This window comes from Orbicella franksi, chromosome 4 (assembly GCF_964199315.1).
Source record: "Orbicella franksi chromosome 4, jaOrbFran1.1, whole genome shotgun sequence".
Taxonomy (NCBI): Eukaryota; Metazoa; Cnidaria; class Anthozoa; order Scleractinia; family Merulinidae; genus Orbicella; species Orbicella franksi.
The window spans coordinates 30,810,931-30,833,001 of NC_138148.1; the positions used below are offsets into that span (position 1 = coordinate 30,810,931).

General features: G+C 37.9%; 1 protein-coding gene across 1 annotated transcript; it reads right to left on the reverse strand.

Moving 5' to 3' along the window:
• Positions 1 to 89: 89 nt before the first annotated feature.
• On the reverse strand, positions 90 to 19,127 carry LOC145483899 (polycystin family receptor for egg jelly-like). Its single transcript, XM_081462465.1, has 17 exons — positions 19,036 to 19,127; positions 18,423 to 18,525; positions 17,454 to 17,788; positions 16,761 to 16,902; positions 16,539 to 16,648; positions 15,734 to 15,792; positions 15,076 to 15,212; positions 13,435 to 14,146; positions 12,279 to 12,728; positions 11,255 to 11,417; positions 10,069 to 10,248; positions 9,459 to 9,584; positions 8,238 to 8,465; positions 7,369 to 7,629; positions 5,317 to 6,087; positions 3,489 to 3,722; positions 90 to 1,408 (listed from the first exon to the last, which is right to left on the reverse strand). Exons 1-17 carry the CDS (start codon positions 19,039 to 19,041, stop codon positions 119 to 121), a joined length of 5,307 nt encoding a protein of 1,768 aa, XP_081318591.1. The 5' UTR covers positions 19,042 to 19,127; the 3' UTR covers positions 90 to 118.
• Positions 19,128 to 22,071: the final 2,944 nt, after the last annotated feature.

Below are 22,071 nucleotides of genomic sequence, written 5' to 3' on the forward strand. Positions count from 1 at the left end.
TGCCTATGCGCTAGCGGACAGTGGTATTACTGCAACAATAATCATCCAGGTAAAACTGTGACGAATTTTGCCTCAGTACCTAATTGCGTTATCACATTTGCATCATTCCTATTTCTTGTCATATTATTTCCTTTACCTTTTCGAACCCTCTGAATATATCCTTCACAGATTTAGTCATAGAGAATCGCGTCGAGTCTCTGTTGCCATAGCAGACTATCATCAACATAAGAGAAAATATGAGGAATGCAGCAACGTTTCTTATCGCTCTAGACATCTGAAGAAGTTTCTTTCTAAACTCTTTGGCCTTGCTTAGTAAGTGCTCGCTTGGAGCATGATATTCGTGTTCTTTGTCGATATAAATAGTGGACCCACAAACATCTTGCTTCCCTGGAAGAGTTTTGATTACTAGTGACAAGATCATGGCCAGGAAAATTGTTTTAATTGGCTGAATAATAATTGCATCTTCAACAAGAGATACAAAAATAGAAGTAAGCCATTGGTTGGAAATCTCTGCACCCCATGATAAACTGTAAAATACTGTAAATGCAGAAGAAGTTAGTGTCACCGACATACACAAACTCCAGGCAATGAAAACAAAGCAATGCGGTAGTCGACAAGCTCTTTGTTTGTCAGGAGAGGTTAAGTTAGGACCATGATCCGTGTTAAGATGCCCTTTCACATTTCTGAAGATCGTAACAATCACCATATTAACAGGGATCGTTATAAGACCACTTTGTATACCAATCATAATCTGTCTCCAGCTTAGCACCATCAGTCCAAACGTAAAAGTATGTGTTGGCCTTTCAGAAAACTGATAGAACATCGCGTTGGCTACCATTGATGAAAAGAGAAACGATAAACAACAAGACAGTCGCTGACAACGAGTGAACTGGCTGGTAGGCGGGCGAGTAAACAGTGACACCCAAAGGTGTTCATCGCCTAATTTTCCTGAAATCTTGGACCAAAACACATCTTTAAACCTAGCGCGGTCGTTTTCACCTAGAGCTTTTAGTTCCAGTAAAAGGTTCCCTGATCCTCGTTCTACAGCGATCCATCTGTTTGCAAAGAAATGCCATTTATTTCTGGTATGAGACTCAGTGATCGTCACTTGTTGAAGAAACCAAGATGGACTTTGACCAAAATTGTCATGCCAAATGCAAAGTTTGACCAATTTACCAAGACAACGAGGAAGAGACACAAAAAAGTTAGTGACGCTTCCACGGTAAAATACTTTTCCGCAGAGTGAGAAATCTGTTAAAATTATTGGACCGCTACTGCCTTCCTCCCCAAAAATGTTTATTCCTACATTGGCTGTTGTACCAAAGCCTTGCCAGATTCCTGTTTGGATTTGAATCTCATATATGTAGTCTGTCGAGCAGCATCTGCTAAGGACCACATTTGCCACAAACTAGAAGGAAAACACAAGAATGTTAAAAGCCTACGAACTGGCCAATAAATTCTATAGTGTCAGCTCAAAAAGGGTAAAACGTCAGGGATAGCCTGAAAACAAGAAATCATGGTTAGTTCATTGTCAGAATAAGAACGAAAGAGAGCTAGGGTTTACAAATGCGCCTGTCAGCCCTGGCACTTACGACAACCGCCCTCGCTTCCTTATACCTAACACATAAAATGGAATTGCGGGTTGTTTAACTTAGATCGCGTTCTGAAGACCACCCGAAATGAGTTAAATCGCGTCGGAGGTCTACACGTTTTCCTAAATTGAATTACGGATGGCAAAATGTTTACGGTAGCATTTCATGTCAGCTGATCAGCGATATTTACTTAAAAACAAACATTATGCCGATAACCGAAAGCATAATGTTATTTTATCGCGAGGCATTTCCTATTTCTTATCAGTTTGCGGGTTGTGCTCTAATCTGGTAACAATGGAAGTCTCCTGTCCAATGAAAAATGGGCGCGTGTCAAAGTTAAGTACAAAAGGTTGGTTATCTCGTACATGCGGCCCCTTTTTACCATTGCCATCATCGCAAGAAGAACTTTTCTGCTTTTTAGCATTCAGACTTATTTGTTCTTTTTCCCTCCACCTCCCCGGTCACCGACCCGCAGACTGTCAACATATCTTATACAGTATTTTACTTTAGTTTTCGCTGGTGGCGAAAGTTTTAACTCCACCTTTCCTGAAGAGATTTTAATCTTTGTTTGTGACCATAGTTTCAATTAAACTCGTCACATTTGTGGCAATTTATCCCAAACGATTCGTTTCTATTGTCGTCTACCTATCTCTCCAGCAAACTAGTGCGACGCGTTGCGGAGCTCTCGATGTCTTAATCTTTGCGAATGACTCAAGATAAAATACAATTGTCATCCTTTGAACAGAACTTGACATTGACAACGGCTCTTTTGTTACACGAGCAGGTTACTTGTTTTCAGGTATCGTCTTTACAACAATAGCTATTTCTCGTAATTGCTAGTATCCATGACTTATTTGAGGTTCACAACTTTTTCACTGCTCGGAGTGATTTCAAATTGAGTTGCTGTCAATTAATCAGAGTATTTTAGCAAGCAGTATTCGAACACCGAGTACTTATACCTAATCGAACGCTTTTGGGATGCTTCGGCGGCATATCAGGCTACTTCGGTCGAGCCAAGGTTCGTATTTTGGCGAGACGTACGTAGTCGAGTCAAAATGTCCATGGCGAGACCAAAGGAGATTGATATGCCGCCGAAGCGTACCAAAAGGTACGATTAGGTATTTGCCGAATCCAAATTCCGCCAACTGACCATGATATCGTAGCCATAGCAGGCACTGACCTGATATCGCAGGATATCAGGACAGTAAACATGGCTTCTGATTGGTTAATTGCGGTACAATAAATGGGGTATATTGACTAACTATCAATTACTCCAGGTGATTTGGGAAATGTCTAGTTGAGCATTGTTTGAACATACATACTAATTACTAATTGCTTTCGTATCGAGTATCGAAAAGTTACTCAAGAAATGTTTTCATTTATTTATAAACAATTAAAAACGTTTGTTTAGTTACGTTGCCAATTAGTCGCCACAAAATGTCCCTCATGCAACGGAATTTTTCTCCCGTTACTTTTAAACCGGTTTGACCATTATCTAACAAGAGGTGTCCGCCATTGAAAAACAAAAATTAAATCCAGCCGGTCTCAGAAACTCATTTAACCGGTTTGACAATGACGTCAGTGCTTTCTCATTGGCTCACAGCCAAGCCTTTGTTTGTTCGCTTTAGAAGCGCGATACTGCCCGGATTGTTGGGTGGTCCACTAATGCACGCATCTTTCTTAAACACTCAAGTTATATTTGAGAATGAAAATCTTAAAACAAGAACACATCATATAAAATTAAATAATCTTCCTCAAAGCCTCTCCAACATCTCATTAATCCCCAGTTACTCTGACTTGGTCTAGGATCTAAGCAATATTTTCCGAAGTACATACATGTAGTGTATTTGCAAGTGACAAGAAAATCTTTCTTCTAAAACATTTCTAAAAACGCACCTTTTCTTGGTCTTTCTTGTCAGCACGTCGAGCCAAAACTAAACTAACAAAATACACTCCGTATATACAAAACACCACAGCCATTACAAAGTTTCCAGTCTCTCCCTGTTCACCAAACTGAACCCAAACTTTGTCAAAGTCGATGGGATTTGCGGCCACAAAAAAGTCTCCGCCAAATGCTGATAGATGATTACACAGGCAGTGAAGTCTGCGTATATTAGTTTTTGAGCCAACCTACCATAAATAATAAACAAAACGTTTATAGTTCTGTAACGTCTGTTCCGTATAAATGATACTCAGTAAATAGCAGTGGATAATGCTGATGTTCAGCATGAGTATCCGATTCACAGTCTTAAGTTCCACTTTTCAATTAACCCTCAGACCTACTGGAGGGCATGCAAAGCCCAGCCCTACCGGCCCCAACAGTTGATTAGTAACTGTCAACTATCGCTTATGATAAATGAGTAATCGGTGAATAATCGATAGGCCACAAGAAAACTGCCATCGATTAGACATTAACCTCATGATCAGTCATTGAGTACATTGATTAGTCCTCTGCGCGACATAGGTTTTTGGTAACACAAACTATGATAAATCCAAAATAAAGAAAAAAAACAACAAATGAGGGGAAAAGACGCCGTAAACTTGCCGTAAATAAAGATAAGTGAATTTTTTTTTTAAAATGACGAGAACATTGTCAATAGCTTTTATCGCTTTTTAATTGGCTACTTAAAGAAGTCCATAAAATCTCATTGGTTAAAAAGTTGACAGTTCGACAGCTGAAAGTTGAACCTGAAAGCTGCATAAATGAAAATTTTATCCGTCTATACTCTTATTGATGATAAAAAAGGCCAATCAACCCGCGAGAAATTAGACAGTTGTAAAAATTGCAATAGACGAGAGGAGAATCGATTACTTTGAATTCAGTTACTTTCCTCGTTTAACCTTACATGTACAATTCCTCTTTGCGTATTATTACTCATTAACCTAATTAAGCAATAGACCACAAGTTTTTATGGTTTATAGGCTGATAAACCACGCGGGATGTTAGAAGAACACGAGAAGAATTCGCAAATCACGAGCCGCAGGTGAGTGATTTACGAATTCTTCTCGTGTTCTTCTAACATCCCAAGTGGTTTATCATACCTCCAAACCATAAAAACTTGTGGTCTATTGCTTTTATATAATAATTCAGAAGACACGCGAAATTTCTATGAGTTTACTGGCACAATAAACCATAGCTGACTGACTGACCAATCTGAGCGCGCGCATTCATTTAATTGTTATATAAAGAGTTATAACAGGAAAGTCAGCTATAATAAAAGAAAATGTCGGAAACGTGATACATGTGCAGCATTTAATGATTAGAAAACATGTACCGTGTTTCTATCGAGTTATAGAAACACGAGTGAAAGTTTGGGAGAACGAGAAATGCTGTGTGTTTCCACAGCTTATTCGAGTTCTACCAAACTTTCAATCGTGTTTCTATAACTCGGTAGAAACACGGAGAACGTGTTTTCTATTTCTTTTAGAAAACACTGCGACAAAAAAAAGGAAAACAACTTGTTCACTTTGATCAAAATGTAAATTTTCTTTGCACGCGCCATCATTACGTCAACAGCTCGTGCTAGTTCTGTGTTTTCATCGAGTAATAGAGACACGATTTTTAACCAATCAGCGCGCGTATTTTCTTACGACTGTTTTCTAAAATAATATATCTGATCATCGTAAAAATCAATAATTAATCAATTGATTACTCACTGATCGCTCGCTGATGTCACTGATTGTTAAGTCTTGTTCTAATTGCAGTAATAATCACCCTAATCACCTTACATCCGTCGTTTGTCCATTGTTGTTTCTCCTTCGACCAATACAAACAGCTACTGATCCATACAGACATCGTGTAGTTAACATCAACAGTTGAGTTGTATGGCGGTTTGATGATCTTTGGTTTGGGTTGAGGGGTGTTTGGAGGATCTTTCACTCCAATACAGGAACGCTTTTTGCGACCACTCTTACTATTACAGATGGATCGCGAATGGCGTCTGTGAACATTCCCTTTTGAACTTGTGTCATTCATTCTCAGATCGCCAGAGGAGTTCTTATACAACAAAATTCCAATGTAATGATCTCCTGATGCACCAGTCAGACTGCTTGACACAAGCAATCTGTAGGGCGATATGGAACTGCACTGCTCGGAGTCAGTACTAGAAGCAACCTTTCTGCAATATGAATAATTGGGTACATACGTACTATAGGTGTAGTTCTCGGGAGTAGGCCTGAATCCAGCACTAATAAAAACATCTAAGAAATTGTTTTCTACAGGTACAATATTAATAACAGCAACTGCTCCATCAGATGGAATAACTATTTTGTGGTAGCGAATATTTTCAAAACTATTGCTCCATTTCACGAAAAAGTTGTCATCTGTCCCTTGCTTTTTCTGGTTTTTTAACGGAATAAACAGTTCAAAGGGCTCCTCAAGCTGGGAAAACTGAACATGACTCCCATTTGTCTTTATGCTGACGTCCAGCACGTCTGATGTGACGTTCTCAGAAGTTATGTCCCAAAGGAATGGGTTTGATTCAAATGTTATTACCTGTAGAGGAATTGAGAACAGTTGTAATGTTATATTTCTTCGTGACGGTAATTCCAGCTCTCAGGTGACATCTGCCCCCTTTTTACTTGCATCATATTAAAAGAGCAAATTTGGCCAACCGTCTTTGCAGGGGAATTTCTCATTCGGTTCAGGGCGGGAGGGGAGAGGTTGGGGTGGCTTGAGCTTTGCGGCAATTTCTTTGGTCGCCGCCCTCTTTCTAAATTTTGCATCCACACTTAATTGACATGCTGGATTTTCGAGATCGGAAACCAAGTTTATTTGAAGTAGCAGTTACGGTAGTAGTAACATCAATTTTTATTGATACATAATAAGTTTACAAGCTTTAGTACCTCGCAGCAAGCAAAGCTATTCGGGGCGAGCTACTATTACTGTAAACAATATCCAGTTTAATAAAAAGAGAGAATAAGAAAAAAAAAGTATTAAAGAAATTTGAGTAAATAAACAAAATTAAACCAAAATATTACCCTTAACGCTAACTTGTCAATCTATTTGTTAAAAAAAATTCTGAGTAGCAGTTAAGAGAAAGGAAAAAAGAAAATATGGCAAAATGTTTGTGAAGCAAAGTTAATGAGCCTCTGTTTGGGTATTTTTACATGGAAGTGACAGAACACGCTACATCTCTTGGACGTGACAAACCTCTAAAGGTTAACGTGAGCCCTTTTCCTCAGAAAGGGCTAAATTTTGTCTAAATCGTAAACTTCGTCTAAGTCGTCAATTTCGTCTAAGTCGTAAATTTCATCTAAGGGATAAATTTCGTCTGAGTCGTAAATTTCGTCTTAATGGGAAATTTCGTCTAATACGTCACTTTCGTCTAAGGGGTAAATTTCGTCTACGTCGTAAATTTTGTCTATTATGAAAGCACAATTTTGCTGAAAACTCGACGATTTGATGAAGGTCAACGAAGTCTACTCGCGCAAACTAAGGCTCATTAATAGCAAAGTAAAATGGTCAGAAATTGGCGGCTGAGAAACTCGGCTGGCTAGAATTAGCCCGAGGAAACAAAAGAGAATCCTATATGTGAGTGTTCGACGAGCTACTCCACTACCGTCTTAAATCTGGCCGAGCGATGGCGAGTTTGTGTGTGTGTGTGTGAAAGTAGTGAGAAAGAGAAGAATTTATTCATTGTATAAACAATTTGCACTTATCCACTAGCCCCGAAATGCGTTAACAAATGCCTATGTGTTAAACCTGAAACGGTCTGTTGATCGATTTAATTCGTTCCAGAGAACAGAACCAAAAATGACAACATTGATCGCTTACCTGGACATCTAACGAATGTACGGGGACCGGGAAGTTCTTGGTCAGTACTTTCTGCGATGGAAAAGATATACCACTATGGCCATCGGGCACTTGAAGAAGTTTTCTTACCAACACGGACGGAGTCTGTCGGTCAAGAACCATGGAGAGTTCCTCTGTTTTAAACACGCTGGGTTCTGCCTCACCAACAACTTTGGTGGATAGTAAGGCAGTGCCGAGTTTGTCCATTAATGCGACTGACTGTTCGATCATAATTGGTTTCTCCTTCAAAATGATAACGATAAAGAAACAATAAGTATAACGATAAGGAGTACTATAAAGATAGCGACAGTGATAACGATAATGATAACGATGGCGAGAGCGAGAGGGAGAGATAGAGAGCGATAGTAGCAATGAGAAGAAACAAAAGGACTAGAAGAGCGATGACGACATAACGATAAGTACAGCGACGATAGCCGACGACAGCGCACGACAGCGATAACGACGGCGATAACGATAAAAATGACGATAATAGCGATAACGATAAAAGTAACGATATATAACGATAGTAATTGTAACATTAGCATTCATGAGCGGGAAGATGCATGCGGTGCAAATCATTGCATTGTCAAGCTAGGGCAGATCATTTTTTGTATTTTACTAATTTTTATTGATTTAAAGCTATTTACTTACAATTGTTTATAAATTGATGATGACAATGAACAACTTCTCTACATCTCTTCTTGATTTCTTACATTCCGTGATCGAAGCTAGTGCTATGAAGAAGTCATTACGTATGGGAAAGCCAGGCTTGCTTAAGATTTCGTAAAGATTTCAATAGAATCTGGCTAAGTAAATTTGATTACCTCTTAAGAGTATTTAATACCTCGCACCTTAATTAATTTTGCATCGAACTTTTCAAGCTGCCCATTACTCTTCACTGCCTTGCCAATTTGTTTTGCGTCCGTCTGTTCACTGTTCGTGGTTAAAATGTTAAGAACGTAGGACATTCCGTTAAGAAGACCAGCTCCAACCTGTTGAATCAAGTCTACATCTTGGCTGTGTCTAGCTTCTGTATTTAAGCGATTTGTCATCGATTGAAGCAAAGTAGCAGCATTCCTCTGAAGACAAATTAAAAGACTGCTAAGTATGAAAAGAAAGACCTGACTCCTTTTATTGAGGGTACGTGCACAAGTTGTAGCTTATGTATCTCTTAACCACGTTTACAATGGAATTTTATCACCTCATAACTAAACTCACAAATTTGTGAATATTCTAAAAAAAATTCAAAATTGTAAATTTTGGAAGATTTTAAAACGATTGTGAATTTTAAAACAGATTAAAATCCGTAAGATACCTATTTTAATTTTTTTTAAATTTTGTATTTGGAATGTTCATTTAGTGTCTACAATTAGTTAATATCTAGCTAAACACTCATTCATTAATTCATTCAGTCATTAAAATATTGATCATGGCTGAGTGGCGGTACATTACAAGTAAATAGAACGTTTAATGATATTTACCAAAGGATACTAAGTTTTCTAAGGAATGATCACTGCAGAAAGTAGTACCATTAAGAAACGCGTATAAAATTGAGATAATCGTCGAGTTAAGGACCTAATGATCTCACGACGAAGTGTTCAATTTTAATTCTCCTCCTTTACCTCTATACAGCTTCATAGTAATTCGAAATTATTCTCGAATTTTGACTGGTTCTTATGATCAATTGAAGGACAGACGCATGAAAGACGTCATTAACATTCTTTGGTTTCCTCATTATATAAAACAAATAGATTCCAGGTTGCCGTGCGTCTTTTTAGTAATTGATCTGAGAAGACGTCAAAATGTGGTAACAACATTAGTGACACACTCACTTATCGCCTCGTGCGCCACATTTTGCCGGTTCTTACCACATTTTGACGTCATCGGTGATCAATTACTAAACAGACGCACTGCAACATGGAATCTACCTGTTAAATCGAGTTTAATTAATAATTCTGTTTTGCTAATGCAACAATATATTTTACCCTCAAATACTAGTTTAAGCTTGGCAAACAGTTGTCTTTGTTAGTTCAATCCAGTTAGTTTTTGTGATACTATTTACTGCGCCTTACCATTGCGTTAATTGTCATGTTATTCCTTTGATGAGTTGCTTTGTTTACAACTGCTGAAAGCTGTGTGACTTCCCGAAGCGTCTGCGGTCGAGCTACAGCCAAGTGTCTCAAGACTTCGTCCTTTGCCTTCAACGACGACAATAATGTATTAATTAAAATAGGAAACGTTTTAGATACCATGACTATTGCCCGTGCACCGCAAAAAGGGCGTCTTACCGACTAGCGACTAGAACCTATCCCATAGGATATTTTATGTTAAAGCCTGATGAGAACTTTCTTTGATGGCTTGAAGAAACCAGTTCCCTTATTTGTCTTTGAATGGTAAGCCTCGTCTACGTCGTAAAACTCATTTATTGGATGGGCCAAGGTTTTCAACTCTCGGTAGGCGACCATTTAAACATTTACAATTCGACATACCTGGCCTGTTTCAATTTCTGTTTACAACTAAGAATAGGATTTGTTTTTCGGCTATTTCGAGCTATTGGCTAAATGCTCACTATAGTAATAGTGCGGAGAGACAGCTAGACTGCGAAAGTAATTTCTGCTCGTATTTGAATCAGATTGTCACTATACTACACCGCTACCATCTGTTTTACTAATTTGTTATTACTGAGTTCGTTTCCTCGGAAGACAACCCTACGCCATCAGTGGCTGTGAGAGTGAAATAGGACTCCAAGGTGGCACTTTGCAGGTTTCCAGATCTGAGAAGTTTAACAGTTGTGCTGTTAGGTCCAAAGATAGCCTTACTGACTGCAGTTATCACCTCCGCCCTGCTGCTGAGGGGTTCGACCTAAATATCAAGATGTTTAACAACATTAAGTCTTAAAGTGATAGTCGTTACACTTGTCTGCGGTATAAAGCGACACATAAGAAGCTCAGCCGTTGATACGTTTTGTTAGTTATTTTATTTCGCCGTTTCTGATTGGCCGAATTCAAATTCCCCGGGGCTTATTTTTCAAGACGGCGATTCCTATACCGTAGTTGTTTGCATCATAATTGTAAATGGACCGACAGATGAAGACAATACAGTACAATTTAGACCATACCATACCATACCATACCATACCATACCATACCATACCATACCATACCATACCATACCATACCATACCATACCATACCATGCCATACCATAGCTCTTATTAACCGAGCACGGGATAAAAAAAACTGTCGATCTTGGGATCGCCAGAAATGATTTCAGGAAAAGTTTCGTGGAAGCAATTTCATCACAATAGTATTGTATTGCATTGCATTGCATAGCATTGAATTACATTGCACTGCAGTGCACTGCAGTGCACTGCAACTGCGCTACGCTGCGCTGTATTGTATTGTATTGTATTGCATTGTATTGTACTGTATTGTACTGTATTGTATTGTGTTGTACTGTATTGTATTGCACTGCATTACATTGTATTGCATTACATTGTATTGCATTTCATTGCATTACACTCTACTGTACTATACTGCATTGTCTTATTGTACTGTACTGTACTATACTGTACGGTAACGTGTCGTATTGTATTGGGAAATACGTAGCAAAATAATAGCGCGGTATCAGCATGTAGTGCACACTGATTTGAATAATATCGTAATCCGTAAATTTGTAATGCAGCGCTTTCGCCGGTTGAAACAAGTCCTTTATCGTCAAATTGAGCCACGGTGTTCCCTTCACCCAAGGTGAATAGTACTTGTAAAGTTATTTATTTGCATTTTTCATATTATCAAGCATTGTGACCATTAATTAAATATTATTACAGGGGGCATGTTTAAGTGCGTTAATGGCACTCAATTTTTACCTGGACGATGACCTGGACAGTGTATGCATCACCTAAAGAATCAGAGATTAGCGCCTGTAGCTTCACGACGTAATTCTCAGACTGGTTGCCTTGAGGAAGCCCAGTGATAAAACTTGACTCCTTTCCACTGGAAATTATGACAAGACCTTCGGCAGACTGATAACTGTAAATAAAAGAAGATTTGATATATGGTCAGTTATCACGGCCGTTTACTTCATAGAATCCTGTCTCTTCGAATATGTTATGTAATATATCAAACACAGAAGACCGTGTTTGAACAGATTTGCAAACACTGAGAAGAGAGTTGAAAATACAACGCGTAGCGGAGTATTTTTGACAAACTTCGAGGTGTTTGAAAATGTGGTACGGAGAAAACGGAGAATTACGTCGTAAAAATCTATGCTAATTAGGATGAGATATCCAAACACCGTCACGGTCATGATTTCTTTTGTTTAAACTTGATAAATTATTAATGAATTTGAGAAATTAATTTCATATCGCATCCAAAATCATGATATCATTCCTTTCAAGGGTCGTCACCTTAGAAGTCATTCAAGCGTCTTTGATGAAATAACCCCAGATAAATGTCAATTGCGCACAAACGTTTATTGTAAAGATCAGTCAATGCAAACGGTTTGAAGATTTTGTAGAATTTTCTTTGATTCCTGTAAATCTGAACTGATTTCAATAGAATTCTATAAAACTTTACCATATATCTTATTGACAGAAACAGATAGACGTTTTAGATTCGACATGTAAGTACTGTTCATTTTAAATTTCGTGTAAAGGCGATGTTTTGCTAATTCAATAGTTAAAAAAAAAAATTACCGTCTCATCCTCTACTGCACTGTGTGGTAAAATAGTCAGTTTAAAAATGCTAACTGAGTTTTTCTTAAAATAGATTTTACAATGCGGACATGATTCTCAGAATATATTCCTTTGGTTCTTATATATTCTGAGAAAACTGTTGTAATTGTTCAAAATTGTGAGGTGTATTTTGCAGGAACTTGCACTGAAATCTCACCTCAGCTGATAGCTAAGGGGCAGATCCTCATCTTCCCAACCGTAACACGTGACATTAAACTCCGTCTTAAGGACACGGCCTTTCTTAGGATGGATATCACACCCCAATTTGTGGTCAGGATTGCTTGGAGGTGAATTTGTGTAAAATATCATTTCACCTGATTCTACAATTCCTTCACGAAGGAGGACAGATGCTACGACCTTGTACTTAGATTTTTGCTCCAGTGGTTTCTTTGAACCAGAGAAGGCGATGTTAGTACTGTCCAAATTGGTGAGTGTATAACTTTCAAGGTTTTGAACTTTCAGCCAAGATGGGCCATTTCCTAAAAGGGTAAACTGGTACAAAGCCCAGCTGTAACTGATATCCTCGAGACAGTATGGTCCACTGCATATGGCCTCTATGATCATTCGCTTGTTCGTGCTGACTTTGCTACCGCAATTGATGGTACATCTGTTGGTAAAGTAAAGAGAATACCAACAACAATCATCAGAGAGACCGAACATAACTAGTGCCACACAAATTACACAAGAGCAATATATTACGAGAGATTAAGGGCTCCACAGCCTTGGTATAAGGACGGCGTTAAACCAGTATTACTTGCGGCATACAAATAAGCCTCCCACGAGAAAAGTAGTATTGCTTGATCACTTTGTATATTCCTGATGGAAGCAGAATTTTGCCGTTTAATGAGAGTTGAATGAATGAGTAAGGTAATTGTTTTGTTCTTGTTCTTGTCGAGGCTTGGATGCAAAGGCTATTGATTGGATTCAGCCGTTTTTCAACATGACATACTTTTTTCTTACCACGTGCTAGGTTGTCAATTGATTGCGCAAGTTCAGCATCAGCAAGAACAAAGATCTCTTACAGCGCTTATTTGCACACTCTCTTCTTTCGACCATCATGCATAGCATGTATACTTAATGTTGCTCTCTAAATTAATCTTCAATTCAATCAATTTTTGTCTCCGTACATTCTGAAGCTCTGTTGGGAATGAATAATGTCTCAAAAATAGCGGACTTCAGAATCAATTATTATATATAACTATGGTAATAATATTTTTTATGACATCGTATTTATTATCTAGAACCTAAGGTCTATCAAGGAAAATAACCTTTTTAATCTTTCCTATTATCAGATGTAAATTTGTACCTCTTACCTTAAAGAAATAACATACGGAGGAAACACAGCCAGGGTATGAGTGGCTCTAGATACCCTACGATCTTTGGTAATAACCAATTCAAAGAGGTAAGTCTGATTTGCTTCCATGCTATCTACATCCACTTTAATAATCGGCTTGGCACTACTTAGCTTCCCTGAATGGTGACCATAGCAGCCACTCGGGCCCTCCTTCGTGACGTTGCCATCCACTCTCTTGCAGTACCAGCTGAAGCTTAATCCACTGCTGTTGTTAAGTCGAGTATTGGGATCATAAGAGCTTGATGCGTCTAACGTAACACTGCCATTTCCCTTTATTGCAGCACTACTACCAGCAATCTGTACAACCAAAGGTGGATAAACAATACGGACATAGCCAAAGTCGTACGTTTCTACTCCATCATCGCCTGACCGAGTTTTGATGAATGCAACGCATCTGATGTACAGGTAGCCCTCGTCGAACTCTCTCCCTTTTAATTGCAGTTTTCCTGTTTTGTTGTTAAATGCATCACCATGGACAACAAAGCGCCCAAACTCGCTTGACTTATCACTTGCTTTCGCAATTTCCCATTTGAAGTTCAAGGACTCTTCACAGTTTCCCTGACTTGTTTCAGCGTAAATAGTTATGTTTTGAGTGGTGTATAGTACAGTAGCTTCCTTGAGTGTTTTCTTTATAGAGATGTTAACTTGCGGATAGAAGCACTGGCATTTTACTGGTAACGTTAAAGTAAATACGAGATTTACTAAGGGAATTGAAGTTTTTTTCAAATAACTGTAGTAAGATCATATCACTATGGCTGAATAATTTGGAGAAAGATTAACGACTTAAAACATAATTTTACAGCATTAAAGAGTCAGGGCCAGGAGGAATTTCAAGCCGAAGAAAACAGTGAACTTGATGGTGAAATGTTTTTGTGGCAGTGGTGGATTTAAACTGTAGTGGACAATAAAAGAGAGGGGTGAATAGGGGTATGCAAATCCGCTGATCCGTGCCTTTTATTTCGCCAAATCCGTCGATCCACCAATATTTTTGTTCAAATCTGACACCACAAACACATTCGGAATCAGAAGTTCAAAGGCAAACTGGTAAATTTGAATGCTATTGTTAATTTCGCACAAATAGTAAAGAAGGCAACATGCTTGATCACTATAACACAGTACAATTCCAATAACAGTCTCACGCCTGAGTTTAAATGAGATCTGTTCGAAAAAAGAAATAATTTGAATGAACTCGTTAACATCCCGACCAAGGCTGAAGAAGGATTTATGATCCAAATTTCGTTAAGTACCCAAGATCCAAACATCAAGAAAGGCACAATCCGGAATCCGCCCCAAAATTCACAGCTGATCTACGATCCACTGTGATTTCAAAATCCGCGAATCCGCTCGATTTATCGCAAAAATCCACAATCCATGCGCTTTTTAAGACCAAGTCTGTCGATCCGAAAACCTATTCACCCTCCTCATAAAAACTCAACCAACGGCAATTACAGGCTCTTTTATCTCAAAGCGGACGCTGGAATGACTTATTCTCGTTCTGCTCTGTGATTGGTAAATTTTTGCTTCATGTTCCTCCTTTGTTGGGCCTTATATATAAAATCTTTACTCTCTGTGCAAAAATGCTAAAAATATATTTGCTTACATGGAAATCTGAACAACACATCAAGGTTGCTTTTTTCTGTGTTCAGCTTCGCTACCAAGTTTTTCTCGCTGGATTTTAAACAAAGAATTTTCATTTCGGCGGTGAGGACTGTATAGCCAAAGGAAGATCTGTGAGGGCTGCAAAGACAAACGAAAAATGACGTTGTTACTCAAGTAGACTGGCGTTAATCGTTGCTGTTGATGTTGACTAACGTTAGGGGATTATCACGTGCGTTATGGTATGATTGCGTGCTTTGGGGGATGATTGCGTGCGTTAGGGGATGATTACGTGCGTTAGGAGATGATTGCGTGCTTTATGGGATGATTGCGTGCGTTAGGGGCAAAAAATGACCGGGGAGGCAAAGAAGAGTTCTTAATGATGGCTGCCAGAGAAATTGTTAGAGCAAGCTGTTTTAAGCCTCGCTCCCGCACAAGCGAGTCAAAGCAAACAAGAAATAGATTATCAAATTGATTTTACATGCAATCTTTAAGCAATGAAGAACATGTATTTGTAAAGATAAGTGCGGATGCTTACGATTTCTATGACAACCAAATGGTTAATTTGACAAGACAGTTTTTACATCAGGATCGGAAGTTGTTTCTCCTCAATGGGGTGAGTTGCATATTTAGAATACGCTGCAAGTCAATACGGTAACTACCTCAATGTCATAAATTCGACTGACATGAATCCTGGGAAGACTCGTAGATATTTTTCAATCTGTAGAAAAAGTTTCAAAAATATAATATATACAGTCGAAGTTCTGCATGGGTGCTGCTTCAAAGGGGCAGTAAGCAAGATAGAAACTAAACCAATAGTAAGAGCACAGTAAGAACGCATTTCCCATAAAGGGGCACCAATGGATACTCCACAATGTCCCTACATGGGAGGTTCGTCTGTAGTACGAATGGTAAATAGCTGTAGCAACTATAGTCATCTTCTGATACTATCTTCTCAATACCATCGTTCATTTAAGTACAAAATAGAATGACGATATAGCCGGAGACATAAAATTCGAAGGTTTCCGAACGCTTACGAACATTACCCGAGTACCTCTGAAGAATTCCTAATATCGCCCGAGCTCACCCGAACATTATGACCGATTTCCGAATATTACCCGAGCAGTTCCCAAATTTTCTTAAAATCATCCGAAGATTGCCGAAAATCACTCGAAGATATTCGAAGATTATTCAACGTCATCATAGGTTTCGGGCACGCTTTCAGAAGTTTCGGAATATCTTTGTAAGGTTCTATAAAGTCTTTTTTCCAAGTGTAATATTAACAACTTAGAATCTTGACTGACTGACCAACCGACTGACCTGTCTAACACCTTATATACATACTGGCTGACTAGCAGACCGTCACACTAGGTCTGGTCTAACCGTGAATAACTTATCCATCGATTGATGGAATAAATGGAAAAAAAAACGCAATAAAAATAAGCTAAAACACAAAGAAGACCCTACCTCTACCAGTGTGTCATCTCTAGTGTCATTATGCTCCAGGCTATTTAAATTTGCATGATTTTTAGTAAAAAAACGTCCATCAAACATCCACCATACCAAAAAATAGTATCCTAATAGGAGACAACGTAGTGTAAGATAAGCAGTCTTTTATAGTTGTGTTTATTTACTTCATTCTCGTCAATTGACAATACAATGGTGTTGGAATTTAATTCAAAGTTTTACCTGGATCACAGCCGTAGAGTTCAAAGCGCAAGCCAACGTTATCAGCCCAAGTTTGGGGTGAGATAATGATTTCTGACGTCAAAATGGGGAGAGGAATATCGTGATACTTGATAGAATTGCTGTCTCTGTTTCCGCGGAAACGCTGGTAAAAGAAAATTAATCAGCAAATAAATTTCAGCAGTTTAGCGAAGGCGACACTTCGACAACTTGAGAGGAAGTCATAGAAGTTAATAGTAACTGCAATTCTATTACTACTTAACAATTATTCGCCAAAGACGAAGTGAACACTGGTGAATATTCACCGAGACGAAAATATATTCTTTCAAATATCGTGGACTTGGAGTGATGTCTTTCGAATAAATGAAAACCTCATTCAGCAACTGTCCGCCATGTTTACTTGCCTAGATGGTAAAGATGGCGAGCTTAGTAACCAAGCTCTAGCGAGGTGAATATAGCGTCATATGATGAGCTTTTAGACCAATCAGAATGTCTAATTCTTATATTCACCTCTGGAAATTATACTAAATGTGCATAGGATTGTGCCTATCATATGAACTAGAAAAACACCTACATTTTCCCTTTCTTAAGGGGACTTTTGATTCACGACTGATTCTTTAGTCTTTGCTATTAACATCTGCGATAAAAGCGACAGATCTAGCTTTACAGAGAGATATTCTTTAGGCTGTAACCCACCTTGGGACCTCCCTGCATGGTTTTTATCTGCACAAAATCTCTCAATTTAGTCCTATACATGACGCTGTAACTTTTGACCCACTCCATCACGGCCGTATCTCCATACCCCTGAGTTGCTAATCCAGTGATGACCTTCTCAGTTACCAGATTAACCTTGATCCAACTCGAGTTTAGCTCTGCTGGATTAGCCCTGTATCCGGGGGGCCACGATCCCAAGTTTAGCCGTGCTCTGTGAGGCCCATACGTAGCAAAGTCATGGTTGAAGGAGCTGGATGCTGTTATCTGGTAGTCTTTAATTAGCTGGCTTTCCATACCCAAAGACCCGTCACAACTCTCTTCAATGGCATCAACAAAACATTAAGTTAACTTGTCGTGCCGTCAAATGCACTAAGAAACCGGGTTTTTTTCTTCAATGTTGTTATTATCATTATGTAGTAAGAACAAACTTGAATAGGAAATGACTTAAAAAGGAAAACAAATTAAATCTGCCTTGAATTAATTAGTACGATCCGTATCACCCCACCCAGCGATGTATACAAATATATTCCACAAAGAATGACTCATAAATAGATTTCAGGATAAAAAGTAGCGATATTAAAACATGACGTTTCGGCGACGACATATGTCACCATTATCAAATGTAAATTATTGTTACTCCAGTAAAGTTACTGAACTTACAATTAATAATTTACATTTGATAAAGGTGACATGTCGTCGCCGAAACGTCGTGTCAGTTTAATATCGCTCAGGCTCGTTATCCTGAAATGTTTTTCCAAATCCTTCGTTATCAGATTATCACTGAGATATTTATTTTCGCCAACGCTCAGATACAGTAGAATCGATTAAACGAATTACAGGTGTACATGCTGGAAATCAACAAGCAGAGAATAGTGCTTTTAAGCCGTTAGCGATGTGTTTTAAAAATACTCATTACAAGGATAATTATACAGATCATATTAAATTTCTTACCTTTGCAGGCATCGGGGAGGGACTTTGATAAACCGCGGTAGAAAAAGACGCACAGAAACCAGATTAAAGATTGAAACAAGATGAATTTGCAGCTCCTCATCACCTGCGAACAGTGTAAGAGTAGTTTAGAGATTTTTGTGCCTCGAAGATATCTTACTCTTATTTAGTTTTAAGTCTACGCGATTTTCCCATCAACAGGAAAACCAAGAGATATTAAAATTTAAGTGAGCTTAGCAAATAATTGGACGTGGCATCGTCTTAGTTCGTATAAAGTTGTCAAACTGTTAAATTTTCAGTCAATACAAGCACCAGCAAGCTGCCCTTAGATGAAAGATTTTAAAATACGGGGTTGATAGTACAATTTTAACCGATGTTTGCCTCTTGGAAAGAAAAACCGAGCCCTGAATTATTGTTTTAACTTGCCACTTATACCAACAGCAAAGATATAAATGCCATTCTCTTTGCCAAGACACAAGAGCAATAATTTGAATATTCAATACCACCGGGACGATGCTTTGGATGAGATACTAACAAAATAGAACACATTATTGCTTTTTTAAAAAAAACTATGCATTGTTACTGCCATTTGTTTAGCATAACAAAAGTAGCTTACCGTCATTCTTAACGTCGTTTTAGCTGTCTACATTATTGAGGTCAGCACACAGAATAAAACTCACAAACGTGTTTGATTCCCAGAGTTTCAATTGACTGGGCTGGGTTTAAACCAGTTATCATGAAAATGACAACTCTGTTTTGAAAAGTCGCCCAATGTGTTTTACTCATGATAAATAAATAATCCATTTATGAAAAAAACAATTTTTTGAGGATTAACAAAACTGATTACGAAAGAGACGTTCCACGCTAATACATTTTCATGTTGTATAGAAAATTTATTTTTCATGCAGGTAAAGTTATGAAATGATTCGGACCTAGATGAGGTCGCCATTTTAAAAGGCATTTCACAGAAAGACGAAACATGATAATTGTTTAGAGAGGAAATCTTGGCTTTTCCTTTGCTGCCACTAACACAAACTTACCTTGAATATTATATTTTGTATACTTATCATATCATTCCGTATTAATTAGTAAATATCAAGGCGAACCTCCAGACAAAACCAAAAGTTCGGCTTTTTTTTTTTTCTTTAACCACGACTTTTTTGTGAACTATGAAAAAACTATTGTTTAAAAATTTGAGGAATTTTAAATTTTTGTGAACTGGGAACGTTTGAAATGCCACGCGATCGAGGCAGGAGTGAATAATGGCACGAACAGTTCTCGCAAAATAGAGAACTCTCAATACGAGCACGGCAGTAAAGAAAAACCGAAGCTTAGACTGATTTGATTTCTGCACAATTTGTTATCTATCCGTGGATGATTTCTCTAGCAACACCTATTCTTAAAGGGAATAAGTTTTGTTTATTTTTTTTAGCCGTTTGAAAAATACACCTGCCTCGACATCATTCTCGATTCAAATTTTAAATGATGTGAGAGATTTTTCGTAGATCTTGACAAATATAACGAAGTTTGTAGTTGTACTAGGTGTCTGTCATCTATAAATAGCTAGTTCCGTGACCATTGGAAATTATGCGAGCGAAACGAAAAACTGTGGTGGCCATTTTGACAAACTAAGCCATTCGTGGGCGACAGAACGAAAACGTAGGTTTTGTCTTTACGTTTAAAATCATTTATTTATGCCTTTCCCCCTACTGCAGTCAATAATAACCTTGAAATTACTTAAGGGTTGCACTGACTGAGTTTGTTTGCTTATAATCTCATTGGCCGAGATATTGAGAATCCTGACAGAGGACCAATTGACCAACTTGTTTTGTTTCAATAAATAGACCCCTATTGTAAACTATTTTGATGTTTATTAATTAGGGTGCAGCTACAATGACCAGGGTTGCTAAATAAAGTTGACTAATCAGATTACAGAATACAGTTTCATAGATACATGCATGATGCAGAAAGATGTTGTCTTGAGTCACCCAAAGTACGTTTCATTGTTTCACTTCTTTGCAAAAAGTGCACCGATAAAGATGTCCATAATTTAGAGGGGCTCAGTCACGTTACTTTGAGTTATTTTGGCCACATGCAAAATTACCTTTAAATGGCAGGAAACCTGAAAATAAAACCACCAAAGTGATACTGATGATAAACCATAAAGGAGCAAGGATGCCTAAGGATGGAGAAAATTAACACGGATTACAAACGACGAATTTGAAAAATTGAGCCTAAACTTTTCAATATGCGCAAACCATGACTGAGCTCCTTTAAGGAAATTGATGGTCCGTTTCGATAGCTTGCTTTTATAAAGTTTCGTAACTTTTTTTTAAGTTCAGCCTAAGGTGGCTGAACACAGTTTTTGATAGCTGTATTTCATTCACCTTTTTCTCTAAAACCCTTGATCATTTGGTCGCCAAAAATGGCAACATGTAAGTTAGCAACACAAACTTCGAATTTTTGATAGTTTAGCTGACGTGTGTGTCGTTACCATGGCAACATGAATAAATATAAACAGGCCTTGAAAATAGATTTTGCTATTTGCAGAAAATCTAGTCATTAGATTTTCTTTATCATTTGCATGCAACAAGCTTGTAACGATGCTCACAAGTTAACAATATTTTAATAATAGTTCAACAGAGAGATCTTGTAGAAGGTTGACTTGAATATCTAGAATTTCCTCAGTTAAATTCCTTTTTTTTTTCAATAGTCCAGTTACGTATTTGTTAAAGTATTTTCGTGCCAAATTTCGTGAAATTCTAATGCGTGGTTTTTGAGAAATAGGCGTATTTCCGAGAAGGCCATATTCCGCATTCAATCGCAAATTTTTGACTTAGGGGCCAAACCACCCCCCTAATATTTCATGAAGGCTATATTTGCTTGGTTTATATATTTCTGAACCAAGTTTGGCAGATGAGCTTTCTTTGTTCTCCAGTTTATTTTAATTTGAAAGTTGTGACAAAATGTCAGATTATGACGTCATAATTGATGACGTGACCAAAACGTGCTATAATTTTTTGTAAAATCTGATGCAAAGATTATGTCATTGGAAAGGCCTTGACTTGAGGAGTAAAATGCCGGAAACCGTTTTTTGCTATGATGATTATGTTTTGAGATATGGTAAATTAAATATTTTTTTGTTGTCTCCCCCGGAATTTGCTTAACCATACTGTCCTTCTTAAGTCAGTCTCTCTGGTTTATTTTTTTCAGTTTTATTCTAGGGAGGCCAACAATCTAGAAAAATAGAAAGCTTGATGTCGTCAAAAATCGTATTGTTTTAGAAATTTGATTTTCGGCTCTGTTAGGATGGTATTAACAGTAAAAAGACGGGTGACGTCACAGGCTATGATGTAGCAAAACTAATTTTAACGCAATAACACTAGAGGGATAATTTTTTATTCCGATTTTCTTCTTTATTTTTGCTTCAGTCATCTGGCACATCACATGTGCAACATAGCTGCATTTGCTGGAACAAAATTACGGCTCCAATTTGGGGATTTTTCTCAAGGGGGGGACCCCATATTTTGCAGAGTTATTTTTCATATTTAAAAATGCCATATTTCATTCAATTTTTGTGATATGGACAAAATTTTTTCAGGTTTCAGCTCCCCTTGATGTGCTCTTTCGAACACATTGCAAAAAATATGCA

Excerpts from the sequence above, each read along its gene's own strand:
- LOC145483899 (XM_081462465.1), bottom strand. Across the intron at positions 11,418-12,278 it reads CCCCTTAGCTATCAGCTGAG|TTATCAGTCTGCCGAAGGTC; the intron begins GTGAGATTTCAG and ends TTTTATTTACAG. Across the intron at positions 8,466-9,458 it reads ACATGACAATTAACGCAATG|AGGAATGCTGCTACTTTGCT; the intron begins GTAAGGCGCAGT and ends ATTTGTCTTCAG.